A 14,408-nucleotide genomic window follows, 5' to 3' on the forward strand; every position below is an offset into this window, starting at 1 on the left:
TTTTTTTTTTTTTTTTTGAGACAGAGTCTCACTCTGTCACCCACGATGGAGTGCAGTGGCGCCATCTTGGCTCACTGCAGTCTCCACCTCTCAGGTTCAAGTGATTCTTCTGTCTCAGCCTCCCAAGAAGCTGGGATTACAAGTAGGTGCCACCACACGTGACTAATTTTTGTATTTTTAGTAGAGATGGGATTTCACCATATTGGTCAGGCTGGTCTCGAACTCCTGACCTCAGATGATCCGGCCCCCTTGGCCTCCCAAAGTGCTGGAATTATAGGTGTGAGCCACCGCACCCGACCCAGAAAGTACTCTCTTGCCCTTTTTGCTCTTTTTTTTCTTGTTTCTTAAGGTGGAAACTTAGATCACTTATTTGTTACTGCTGTGAATGTCCTCTAAGCACTTCTGCAGTTGTATCCCACAAATTTTAATATGTTGTGTTTTCATTTTCATTCTATTCAATATACTTTATAATTTCCCTTGTGACTCTTTCTCTGACCCATAGGTTATTTAGACGTTTGTTGCCTGATTGTAAGTATTTGCAAAATTTTCAGATACTTTTTTTTTTTTTTTACTGAATTGTAGTTTAATTTCTTTATGAATTGAGAACATAATTTACATGGTTTCTGTTCTTTTAAATTTGTTAAAGTTTGTTTTGTGGCCAAGAATATGGTCTGTTTTAGTGAGTGTTTTCTGTGTATTTGAACAGAATGTGTATTCTGCCCTTATGGGTGGAGTATTCTATAAATTTCAATTAGGTCAATTTGGTTGATAGTGTTCTTCAGGTCTTCTGTAACCTTAGTGGCCTACTTTTTCTTTTCTTTTGTTTTTTATTTTTACTTTTCTTTTTTGACATGGAGTCTCACTCTGTCGCCCAGGCTGGAGTACGGTGGTGCAGTCTTGGCTCACTGCACCCTCTGCCTCCCAGGTTCAAGCAGTTCTCCTGCCTCAGTCTCCCGAGTAGCTGGGACTACAGTTGCATGCTGCCACTCCTGGCTAATTTTTGTATTTTTAGTAGAGACAGAGTTTCACCATGTTGGCCAGGATGATCTTGATCTCCTGACCTCGTGATCGTCCCACCTCAGCCTCTAAGTGCTGGATTACAGGCATTAGCCACCTTGCCCAGGCTGGTTGCCTACTTTTTCTATGATCATTGTGAAAGAAGTATTGAAGTCTCCAACTATAATTGTGGATTTGTCTATTTCTCCTTTCAGTTCTATTTGTTTTGCTTCATGTATTGTGAAAGCCACTAAAGCTATGGCTTTCTGTTGTGGTAAAGCCATTGATGAATTGGAGAATTCCCTCAGGCAAAAAGATAGAAACTTGTAGTAAGATGCATATACATCTAAGATTCTTTATGCTTGTGTTCTTGGAGAAGTGCTTCTTTTATAATTATATAATGTCCTTTTTGGTTCTGACATTATTCCTGGTTCTAAAGCCTTCTTTGTCTAGTATTAATGCAACTATTCCAACTTTCTTTTGCTTAGTATTTATGTGATATATCTTTTTGTATCATTTTACTTTTAGCCCATCTATGCCTGTATATTTAAAGTAAGTTTCTTGTAGACATCATGTAGTTGGTTCTTTTTTGAACAGTCTGACAATTTCTGTCTTTTAACTGTTAAGTTTAGACCATACGTATTTAATTTGTTGGATTAAAATCTACCATTTTGCAAATTATTTTCTATTTGTTTTGTTCCATCTGTGTGGTTTTTCCTTTTTCTCTTTTCGATTAATTGTTCATTTTTAATGATACCATTTTGTCTCGATTATTTACTTATTTATACTTTTTTGAAAAAACTTCTTATGGTTGTTTTAGTGTTTACAATATACATCTTTACTTATCAAAGCCTACCTTCAAATATTATACTGCTTCACAGGTAGTATAAGGATATTACTGTTGTATATATTGTCCTGTAGCTCTTGGATACTATTTTTTTTTTAAATCTTTTTATTATCTTTTTGTTTAAGTTTGGGTAATTTCTTTTGACTTCCCTTCGGGTTTGTTGATTCTTTCCTTGCCTTTGTCAAGTCTTATTGACAAGCCTGTTCAAGGCATTCTTCATTTTTGTTACTGTGTTTTTTATTGCTAGGATTTCCATTTTATTCTTATGGTTTTCATCTCTGCAAAACTGCTTGATTTTCCCTTCTTCCACCTTTTCCATTAGAGGCTTTAACATATTAATGAAAATTAGTTTAAATTTGCTGTCAGATAGCTTCAGTATCTGTGTTGTATCCAAGTCTAGTTCTGTTGATTACTTTGACTCTTGGCAGTATGTTGTTTTTCTCTGGGCATACTTTATATGTAGATTTTTTGAGCTCACTTGCTCTGTGGTTTCTTTTATTCAGTTTCTCCTTAACTTTATTGTTATTTTTATTAGACTTTAAGTTCTGGGATACATATGCAGAACGTGCAGGTTTGTTACATTGGTATACACGTGCCATGGTGATTTGCTGCACCCATCAACCTGTCATCTGCATTAGGTATTTCTCCTAATGCTATCCCTCCCCTATCCCTCAATCCCCCAACAGGCCCTGGTGTGTGGTATTCCCCTCCCTGTGTCCATGTGTTCTCATTGTTCAACTCCCACTTATGAGTGAGGACATGCAGTGTGTGGTTTTCTGTTCCTGTGTTAGTTTGCTGAGGATGATGGCTTCCAGTGTCATCTATGTCCCTGCAAAGGACATGAACTCATCCTTTTTTATGGCTGGATAGTTTTCGATGGTGTATATGTGCCACATTTTCCTTATCCAGTCTATCATTGATTGACGTTTGGGTTGGTTCCAAGTCTTTGCTATGGTGGATAGTGCTGCAGTAAACATACGTGTGCATGTGTCTTTATAGCAGCATGGCTTATAATACTTTGGGTATATACCCAGTAATGGGATTGCTAGGTTAAATGGTATTTCTGGTTCTAGATCTGTGAGGAATCACCACACTGTCTTCCACAGTGGTGAACTAATTTACACTCCCACCGACGGTGTAAAAGTGTTCCTATTTCTCCACATTCTCTCCAGCATCTGTTGTTTCTTGACTTTTTAATGATCGCCATTCTAACTGGCGTGAGATGGTATCTCATTGTAGTTTTGACAGAATCTCACAGCATTTGCTTGTCTGTAAAGGATTTTATTTCTCCTTCCCTTATGAAGCTTAGTTTGGCTGAATATGAAAGTCTGGGTTGAAAATTCTTTTCTTTAAAATTGTTAAATATTGGCCCCTCACTCTCTTCTGGCTTGTAGGGTTTCTGCCGAGAGATCTGCTGTTAGTTTGATGGGCTTCCCTTTGTGGGTAACCCGACCTTTCTTTCTGCCTGCCCTTAACATTTTTTTCCTTCATTTCAATCTTGGTGAATGTGATGATTATATGTCTTGGGGTTACTCTTCTTGAGGAGTATCTTTGTGATGTTCTCTGTATTTTCTGAATTTGAATGTTGACCTTTCTTGCTAGGTTGGGGATGTTCTCCTGGATAATATCCTGAAGTGTGTTTTCCAACTTGGTTCCATTCTCCCTGCCACTTTCAGATAAACCAATCAAATGTAGGTTTGGTCTTTTCACATCGTTCCATATTTCTTGGAGGCTTTGTTCATTCCTTTTCATTCTTTTTTCTCTAATCTTGTCTTCAGGCTTTATTTCATTAGGTTGATCTTCAGTCTATGATATCCTTTCTTTTGCTTGATCGATTTGGCTATTGATACTTGTGTATGCTTTACGAAGTTCTCGTGCTGTGTTTTTCAGCTCCGTTAGGTCATTTATCTTTTTCTCTAAACTGGTTATTCTAGTTAGCAGTTCATCTAACCTTTTTTTTTTTTTCAAGGTTCTTAGCTTCCTTGCATTGAGTTAGAACATGCTTCTTTAGCTCGGAGGAGTTTGTTATTACCCACCTTCTGAAGCCTACTTCTGTCAGTTCGTCAATTCATTCTGTGTCCAGTTTTGTTCCCTTGCTAGTGAGGAGTTGTGATCCTTTGGAGGAGAAAAGGTGTTCTGGTTTTGGAATTTTCAGCCTTTTTGGGCTGTTTTTTCCTCATCTTCATGGATTTATCTACGTTTGTTCTTTGATGTTGGTGACCTTCGGATAGGGTTTCTGTGTGGACGCCCTTTTTGTTGCTGTTGATGCTATTCATTTCTGTTTGTTGATTTTCCTTCTAGCAGTCAGGCCCCTCTGCTGCAGGTCTGCTGAAGTTTGCTGGAGGTCCACTCCAGACCTTGTTTGCCTGGGTATCACCAGCAGAGGCTGCAGAGCAGCAAAGATTGCTGCCTGTTCCTTCTTCTGGAAACTTCATCCCAGAGGGGCACCCACCAGATGCCAGCCGGAGCTCTCCTGTATGAGAGATCTGTCGACCCCTGTTCGAGGTGTCTCTTAGGGGGCACGAGGGTCAAGGACCCACATGAGGAGGCAGTCTGTCTCTTCTGTCTCTTAGCAGAGCTCAAGCACTGTGCTGGGAGATCCACTGCTCTCTTCAGAGCCGGCAGGCAGGAACGCTTAAGTCTGCTGAAGCTGTGTCCACAGCCACTGCTTCCCCAGGGTTCTCTGCCCCAGGGAGATGAGAGTTTTATCTACAAGTTCCTGATTGGGACTGCTGCGTTTCTTTCAGAGATACCCTGCCCAGAGAGGAGGAATCTAGAGAGTCAATCTGGCTACAGCAGCTTTGGGGTGCTGTGGTGGACTCTGCCGAGTCTAAACTTCCTGGGTGCTTTGTTTACACTGTTAGGGTAAAACCACCTACTCAAGCCTCAGTAATGGCAGATGTCCCTACCCCACTGAGCTTGAGCGTCCCAGGTCGACTCCAGACTGCTGTGCTGGCAGTGAGAATTTCAAGCCAGTGGATCTTAGCTTGCTAGGCTTTGTGGGGCTGGGATCTACTGAGCTAGACCACTTGGCTCCCTGGCTTCAGCCCCCATTCCAGGGGAGTGAATGGTTCTGTCTTGCTGGTGTTCCAGGAGCCACTGGGGTATGGAAAAAAATCTCCTGCAGCTAGCTCAATGTCTGCCTAAATGGCCGCCCAGTTTTGTGCTTGAAACCCAGGGTGCTAGAGATGTAGGCACCTAAGGGAATCTCTTGGTCTGTGGGTTGCGAAGACCATGGGAAAAGTGTAGTATCTGGGCTGGAGTGCACCGTTCCTCAGGGCACAGTCCCTCACAGCTTCCCTTGGCTAGGGGAGGGAGTTCCCTGACCTCTTGCACTTCCTGGGTGAGTGGACGCCCCACCCTGCTTCAGCTTGCCCTCCGAGGGCTGCACCCTTTGTCTACCCAGTGCCAGTGAGATGAGTTGGGTACCTCAGTTGGAAATGCAGAAATCACCTGCCTTCTGCGTTGATCTTGCTGGAAGCTGCATACCGGAGCTGTTCCTATTCAGCTGTCTTACCAACCACCAATCCAGAGCACTCTCTCCCTTAACTTTCCAGCTGCCCTGGTCAACCTTGAACGTGGTTCTTTGACGTTTCAAGTCACTACTACTTGTCACACTTGATGAATTGGGAAGTGCCCTGAGGTAAAAAGAGACTTGTAGTTCTCACTATGCATTTTCTGTGTCTTCAGGGTAGATCCCACTCCAGCTTCTGCCTACATTCTGTTGCCTTCAAATAGTTAATTTTTTTTTTGGTTTAGATTTTATAATTCTCATTCATATTAGGGTTAGTGTGACCAAACTACTCTGCCATTAACAGAAGCTGGAAGCCTACTGGCCTCTAAAACAATTTAATAAACACAGATAAGATCATGTCATTTCCCCACTGAAGCCCTTAAATTTCCTGTTTTTTAATGCCCTTGTCTTCCTCTGTAACCTCATAAACTGGTCTCATGCACTATATTCTAATCATATTGATTTCTTTCAGCAAACAGCAAGTTTGTGCTATTTGTCTTATGCTTAATCTGAGTAAATTTGTACTTGTCTGCCCACTGTAAATTATTTCTCATACATAGCTCTCTGTTTCTCTTTGGATAGTCACATTCCTGTATTCAAATCCAGCTCCTACTTACTGGGTATAACTTCGGACAAGTTCCCCATCTGTGGAATGGGAGTAAAGTTAATACTACTCCTACCTCAGAAGTTTGTTGTGAGGATTAAATAGCTTTATATATATATAAAGCACTTTAGAATGGTGCCTAGTACCCAAAGCTCATATTTTTTTTAAAAAAGCTGTTATTCTTTCTTAATGTATTGGCTGAGAATCACCTGCCTCTGACTAGATCTCATGTGTTTTGATTTGCCATGTGGTTTACCTTATAAAAAAATATTTTTTCCTCCTAATCCCAACCTCCCAACCTTAGGGATGATAGAAACTTAAGAAACAAAGGCCTAATAAGTGGTGTGAAGTCACTCAGTAAAGAAGAATTGAGTGCAGAGTTACTACACTTATCTCTGAACACAGATGTGTGTCATCAGCCTTGTATTCCTAAGCAACAGTTGAAAGCAGGTAGTATTTTTACTGTAAATAGAGATATATCTTATTTTATACACTAAGATTATTTATAACATTAGAATCGGTAGTAAATTTTTATTTTGTACATTTAAAATAACATCATTTGGAATACTTACTGGCACGTAAATCATTGAATAAATGAAAGTTATGATGGTAATCCAAAAGAAAACATAATTAACATTATTACCTTCCGTATGTACTTTTACAAATTAATTTGATGTTTTTGTCTGCATGCTCACATACGTTTTTACATTATAATCACTGTGTACATGCTAATTTGTACCTTGGAGAGTATACCTTTATTTTTCACCTTCATTTTCTTCAGATGAAACAAAGTTCCTTTTAAATTAATAGCAGTTATAGGAGATATTTAATTGACATAGAGATAATTTTTTAGTTTCTTTTTTAAGTTGGCTTTCTATTTATAGCCTTCTATTAATATGGTAAAAACTCAGCTAACAATAGAGAAACTTGTTGGAATCTGGTAATAGTTTTCTTTTTTAAAATTTTAAACTAATAATTAAGAAGTAGCAGGCTGGGTATGCTGATTCACGCCTGTAATCCCAGCACTTTGGGAGGCCGAGGCGAGTGGATCACGTGAGGATTTCGAGAGCAGCCTGGCCAACATAGGGAAACCCTGTCTGTACTAAAAATACAAAAAGATTTGCTGGGTGTGGTGGTGGGCACCTGCAATCCCAGCTATTCGGGAGGCTGAGGCAGGAGAATCACTTGAACCCGGGAGGTGGAGGTTGCAGTGAGCCAAGATTGTGCCATTGTACTTCAGCCTGGGCAACAAGAGCAAAACTCTGTCTCAGAAATAAAAAAAAAAGAAGGGCAATACTATTATTTCATTTTTTTTCACCAGAATAATCTGTTCTGTAGCTTGATATTTGAAGAAATATTATATTAAATCTGACATTACTTATAGGTACATCCCACCTTTTCCCTCTTTGGGGAAAATGATTATTGAAGTCGCTAATATATGTGCATTTTACATATAGTTGTGTAAATAGTCATATATACATATGTACTACTTATTTACCCTTTTTGGAAATAATGTTTTTGTCATAATATTCAAAATGGCCTTTGAAGGAATAACAGGATATTCTAGTTTACAGTTTTTCAAGGGTAGTGTGCCTTTAGCTTGTCCACTTTGTAGAGATAAGCCACTTAATATTTTTAATTTTGCCATAAGAAAATTACAGTTGTTTTCAAGTATCTAAAAAGTAATGTTATTGAAATGATAGCACTTAAAATAATAAAAGTTCTTTTTAAAAGAGGAGGGCATGAAGGTAGTTAAGCTGGAAATTTATTGATGTAGGCTGAGTTTAGAAAAATATTCCATTTTTGCCAGCTACTCGGGATGCTGAGGCAAGAGAATCGCTTGAACCCAGGAGACAGAGGTTTCAGTGAGCCGAGATCGTGCCACTGCATTCCAGCCTGGGCGACAGAGCGAGACTGTCTCAAAAGAAAAAAAAAAAAAAGAAAAATATTCCATTTTTGGGAAAAAACCCATTTTGATCCATAGTTCTTGGTTTTTTGTTGTGAATAAATCTAAGGCATTCTTGTAACTCTTTTTGGAATATAATAAAATTAAATTGTAGTTAAAATATCACATAAATTTCTTACATTTTTATTTGAATAAAAATATTATTTTATTTTGCCTGTTAAAAAGATAAAACGTTTGTTAAAGTAATATATTCATGTTGCATCTAAAGCAGCTATAGTAGAAATACATGTTTCTAAATATTGTTTTGAAAATAAAGTATTGGTTTGTTTTATATATAATTCAAATATCATATACATAAAATGTTTACTGTTTATGGCAATATACCAATTATATGTATAATATTTACTGTTAGCATTCTAAATAAAGTCTGTAACTGTTTGTTTTAAAGAAACAGCACCCTTGAAAGAGAGCTATAAGGAGGAATCTCTAAATTCTGGACTGGCCATTCTACTTGAGAGCATTGTATCTGATCTTGAAAAATCTCTTGGAACAGGTTTATCTTCAATATTAGAAACAGAAATGAAAATTGCTTTTGGAAGCCTTTGGATGGAGGTGATTAGTTGAACTCTATTAGTTGAAAATTTCTTTTTTATTGCTGAAGATTTGTTATTTTAAGAAATATTACTTGTGTAAAATGCACAAGCTTCATTGAATAATCTGTGTCATGTGACATTTTTCTTCAAGTTTTTGAAATAGTTTTTTGACAGTTAAACGATGAACATTTCTTAAATGTTAAGAATATATGTTGTTTTTTTTTTGAGTCAAGAGGTATTTATTTTCCAGCTGCTGTGTGTCAGATGCACTGTCCCATGGTGCTTAAATTGAATTTAAAAAAAAAATCTATTTAATTTGAGTCAAAATGTCTAATATAAGGAATCTCCCTAGCAATATGTATTCAGAAAAAGAAGTATATATTTTTGCTTGTGCCGTGTAAATGTAAGCATCAGAGTATAAGTTGATTGTATTAGCAAGATATTCTGAATTTTCTTTGGATTCACACCTTTTCAACAATCAGTAAAACTCCACATTTAACAATAATGGTTTCAGAAGTTCAATGTTTGTTTTGTTTTGAGATGGTGTCTCGCTCTTATTGCCCAGGCCTGAGTACAATGGCATGATCTTGGCTCACTGCAACCTCTGCCTCCCAGATTAAAGTGATTCTCCTGCCTTAGCCCCACAAGCAGCTGGGATTACAGGCATGTGACACCACACCCAGCTAATTTTTGTATTTTTAGTAGAGACGAGGTTTCACCATGTTGGTCAGGCTGGTCTTGAACTGCTGTCCTCAAGTGATCCTTCTGTCTCAGCCTCCCAAAGTGCTGGGATTACAGGCGTGAGCATTTATAGATAGAAGAAACATGATTTCCCATCAATCATAGCTTGTATCTATTCCAGCTATTCAGTGAGATTCTAATATTTGCCAGAACGGTGTATTTGCTACTTGATTATATTATCAAAGTTGAACCAAAATGATGATGAATTATCAGAAGATACTAGGAGTGTTGATATCTCATAGTAGAGATAAGGCAAGTAATTGTATATATGTGAATGATTCAGAAAGGGAAGTGTTGACATCTTATAGAATTAAATGATCAATGTTTTTAATAGGCATGTCTTCGCAAGAGTGTAGCAACTGACAATTATAACTGACATTTTTTTCTTTTCTTTTCTTTTTTTTTTTGAGATGGAATTTGGCTGGAGTGCAGTTGCGTGATCTTGGCTCACTGCAGCCTCCTCCTTCTGGTTTCAAGTAATTCTCCTGCCTCATCCTCTCAAGTAGCTGGGAATACAGGTGTCTGCCACCACGCCCAGCTAATTTTTGTATTTTTAGTAGATATGGGGTTTCACCATGTTGGCCAGGCTGGTCTCGAACTCCTGAACTTGTGGTCCACCCGCATCGGTCTCCCAAAGTGCTAGGATTACAGGCATGAGCCACTGGACATCTTTTTTCTATATGGATTATCCCCCAGTTATATGAAATAATTAGATTTTCTCATAAAGATGACTGTGTTGACATGTAGATTGAAGGACCTTTGCTGATAAAACTATGTTTCCTCTGATTAGAACTATGTTTTCTTTTTTGCACACACAGTTTCTGAAACAATAAAGATTAATACTAATATGAATTTTACAAAAGCAATTTGCAGTGGAATTAGCATTTTAATTTTGTTATGATTGAAAAGAATCCAACTAACTATATTTTGCTTAGAAATATATGTAGGAATCCCTGAATAGGTACTTTTTAATAATAGGAATAATAAATCTAGAGATGTTAATTTTTTTCTACATGCTCTTTAGATCCTGTACCTGAAACCTCCATGGACTCTACTACATTTACTACAGTGCTTTAAAAAACACTGGTTGGCTGTATTTGGATTAGTTATGGAAAAGGACTTGCTTTTAACTATTGAGAGCCTATATAAAAATCTCTGTAAAGGTATGAATCTTTTATTTTTCTCTTTAGCAGTGTGGTATTAAGTTAGACTAGCAGATATATTCCATGGAATATGAAGATAAATTAATGAAGAATTTGTTAAGTAGTTCTTAGTTATACTTCTAATTTCTAAAGGTATATGTGGAAACTGGATGAATAGATGCAGCTCATAGAGCTTGTGACTGTAAATGGTATTGTTGTTGATATTTCAAGATATTGTGAATATATAATTTTTGATGATGTTTACTTTGAAACCTTTTAAAACCATGTTTTATAGTCTATTCAGGTACACCAATAGAATTCATTAGACTTTTTTCATTTCTCATAGTGTGTAACACAAACTTTGAGCACATTTCATTTACTGATTTTCAAAATAGTATGTCAAGGTTTCTATTTAAACTATATGAATAAGGAACAAGAAACCTTTGGCTTTGGTGTATAGTGAATTTTAGAACTGGAAGAGACCACAGTGAACAACTTAGTTGGTTTTTAAATTATATTGAACAGAACTTTCGACTTCTTGAAGTGCCTCTGCTGCCACAGATGGGTGATGGATAGATTGAAGGGGAGCCCGGTAGGTGGTGCCTTTGGCCCTTAACCCCAACTTTAGCCAGAGCAGCTTTTAAAAATGTCTATATATGGAGGTTCTATATAGGACTTGGAAAAAAGTTTATCTGCTATGAGGAAAAAAATGTGAAAAAAACTGATCTAATGTTATTAAAGCCTGTATTTTATGATCGAGGAAACTAGTCTTGAAACAGTAGGTGACTTGTTTCAAAATCAAATAACTAGATTTGTCTTGTTATGCCTTTAAAAGGCAAAGGCTGGGCATGGTGGCTCATGCCTGTAATCTCAGCACTTTGGGAGGCCAAGGTGGGTGAATTGCTTGACCCCAGGAGTTCAAGGCCAGCCTGGGCAACATGGCAAAACTCCCTTTCTACCAAAAATACAAAAATTAGTCAGGTGTGGTGGTGCATGCCTGTAGACCCAGCTACTTGGGAGGCTGAGGTGGGAGGATCATCTGAGCCTGAGAGGTGGAGGTTGCAGTGAGCCAAGATGGTGCCACTGCATTCCAGCCTGGGCAACAGAATGAGACCCTGTCTCAAAAAACATATAAAAAAGCAAAGTGTGATTATTATTAAGGGTTCAGTTGGTACTTTGCTTTCTTCAAACTCCTCACATGAAGTAATGTGTTTATTATTTCATATATTAGTTATATCCAGCCTACTTCTGAAACATAACTGTGATGCCTTAGTACCCTTGTACTTGAGTACAAGAGGGCTGTTAAGTAATTAAATTATTAAAGGCACCAAGGCCAGATAATGAAGACTAGGAGATGATTAATTATGAATCATATGCAAATAATTATTGCAGCACTTGAACCCAGATTTTAACCTTAAAATCGTCATAGAAGCTAGGACAAAAAGGAAAAAAAATGCATATTCTACGACAGTGTACCTTATTCTCTGTCTTTTCCTTGAAGTGTAAACTCTTTGAAAATGAGTTGTTCTCAGAGGAGTAAAAAGTAGAATAGTGATTACCAGAGGATGGTGAAGGTGCAGTGGTAGGGGATGGTAAGAGATTGATCAATATAAAAAGCTACAGTTAGATAGGAGGAATAAGTTCTGGTGTTCTGCTGCATTGCAGGATGACTAGAATTAACAGTTACATATTGCATATTTCAAAATAGGTATAAGAGAATGTTCTTATCACAAAGAAATGATAAATGCTTAAGGTCATAGATATGCTAATTACCCTGATTTAATTGTTACACAATTTATATATGTGTCAAAACATCACATCATACTCCATAAATATGTACAATTATTATGTGTCAACCATAAATAAAATAAGTCAATAAATAAATATTTCCCCTAGGGGATTTAAAGGACCTAGTCATTTCCTTATGTCTCATCCATGGTAGATGTTCGATGAATATCTTTTTTTTTTTTTTCCGACCTTCTAACGTGATGAATTTACTCAGGAGTAAGGAAAAAGGATTATAATCTAGGATGCATAGCTATGGCAAGCCACAGGTGCCCCTGAAGAGGAGAGATGAAGGGAAAGCTTTTATTGGCAAAAAGAAGTTCATACAAGCTGCTTAAAAACAGAGTTTATTGGTTCCTGAGGCTCAAAGCCAGAGTTGGCGTTAGTTCATTGGTGTAGATACTGTTACTGGGCAAATGTTTTTTCAAGAGAGTCTTATCTGAACTGCTGTAGTCCTAAAGAATGTCTAGTGATAAACCCGGTTTAGAAATATGTGCATACATGAAAGACATGGATCATGAAAAGCATAAGATACATGAAGGTTGTGGAGGAATTTCTTGTGGGATTTTTTTAAGAAAATCCTTGAGACAGTTGTTATCTCAGAAATGCAAGCTTGAGCTCCCCTCCTTCGTGCTATCCTGGCTCCAATTATTTATTTATTATTAGATGTTAAGCTCTGTGGTACATGTGCAGAACATGCAGGTTTGTTACATAGGTATACATGTGCCATGGTGATTTGCTGCACCCATCAACCCATCATCTACATTAGGTATTTCTCCTAATGCTATCCCTCCCCTAGTCCCCCACCCCCCGACAGGCCCTGGTGTGTGATGTTCCCCTCTGTGTCCATGTGTTCTCATTGTTCACCTCCCACTTATGAGTGAGAACATCTGGTGTTTTGTTTTCTGTTCTTGTGTTAGTTTGCTGAGAATGATGGTTTCCACCTTCATCCATGTACCTGTAAAGGAGATGAATTCATCCTTTTTTATGGCTGCATAGTATTCCATGGTGTTTATGTGCCACATTTTCTTTATCCACTGTGTCATTGATGGGCATTTGGGTTGGTTCCAACTGTTTGCTATTGTGAACAGTGCCGCAGTAAACATACATGTACATGTGTCTTTATAGTACAATGATTTATAATCCTTTGGGTGTATACTCAATAATGGGATTGCTGAGTCAAATGGTATTTCTAGTTCTAGATCCTTGAGGAATCACCACACTGTCTTCCGCAATGGTTGAACTAATGAACACTCCCACCAGCAGTGTAAAAGTGTTCCTATTTCTCCACATCCTCACCAGCATCTGTTGTTTCTTGACTTTTTAATGATCGCCATTCTAACTGGCATGAGATGGTATCTCATTGTGCTTTTGATTTGCATTTCTCTAATGACCAATGATGATGAGCTTTCTTTCGTGTGTTTGTTGGCTGCATAAATGTCTTCTTTTGAGACATGTCTGTTCATATCCCTTGCGCACTTTTTGATGGGGTTGTTTTTTTCTTGTAAATCTATTTAAGTTCTTTGTATATTCTGGATATTAGTCATTTGTCAGATGGATAGATTGCAAAAATTTTCTCCCATTCTGTAGGTTGCCTGTTCACTCCGATGATAGTTTCTTTTACTGTGCAAAAGCACTTTAGTTTAATAGATCCCATTTGTCAATTTTGGCTTTTGCTGCCATTGCTTTTGGTGTTTTAGTCATGAAGTCTTTGCCCATGCCTGTCCTGAATGGTATTGCCTAGGTTTTCTTCTAGGGTTTTTATAGTTTTAGGTGTTATGTTTAAGTCTTTAATTCATCTTGAGTTAATTTTTGTATAAGGTGTAAGGAAGGGATCCAGTTTCGGTTTTCTGCATATGGCTAGCCAGTTTTCCTAACACCATTTACTTGGACAAAATTCAACAGCCCTTCAAGCTAAAAACTCTCAAGAAACTAGGTATTGATGTAACATATCTCAAAATAAGTAAATAGCTCTTAAGCTGTGTATGACAAACCCAAAGCCAATATCACACTAGGCAAAAGATGGAAGCATTCCCTTTGAAAAGCAGCACAGGACAAGAATGCCCTCTCTCACCACTCCTATTGAACATAGTATTGGAAGTTCTGGCCAGGGCAGTCAGACAAGAGAAATAAATAAAGGGTATTAAATTAGGAAAAGGGGAAGTCAAATCGTCTCTGTTTGCAGATGACATGATCGATATTTAGAAAACCGTGTCATCTCATCCCCAAATCTCCTTAAGCTGATAAGCAACTTCAGCAAAGTTTCAGGATACAAAATCA

The 14,408-nt window shown here is 37.7% G+C and overlaps 1 protein-coding gene across 1 annotated transcript in view; it reads left to right on the forward strand.

Moving 5' to 3' along the window:
• Positions 1-10,534, forward strand: part of LOC104655201 (transcriptional protein SWT1) — a 52,652-nt gene extending 42,118 nt beyond the window's left edge. The window contains exons 11-14 of the mRNA XM_030934962.1: positions 6,266-6,411; positions 8,316-8,479; positions 10,226-10,364; positions 10,497-10,534. Coding sequence (XP_030790822.1) covers positions 6,266-6,411; positions 8,316-8,479; positions 10,226-10,364; positions 10,497-10,534 — 487 coding nt within the window. The remainder of the gene's footprint in view (positions 1-6,265; positions 6,412-8,315; positions 8,480-10,225; positions 10,365-10,496) is intronic.
• The last annotated feature ends 3,874 nt before the right edge of the window (positions 10,535-14,408 follow it).

The sequence above is a fragment of the Rhinopithecus roxellana genome, chromosome 8 (assembly GCF_007565055.1).
Source record: "Rhinopithecus roxellana isolate Shanxi Qingling chromosome 8, ASM756505v1, whole genome shotgun sequence".
NCBI lineage: Eukaryota > Metazoa > Chordata > Mammalia > Primates > Cercopithecidae > Rhinopithecus > Rhinopithecus roxellana.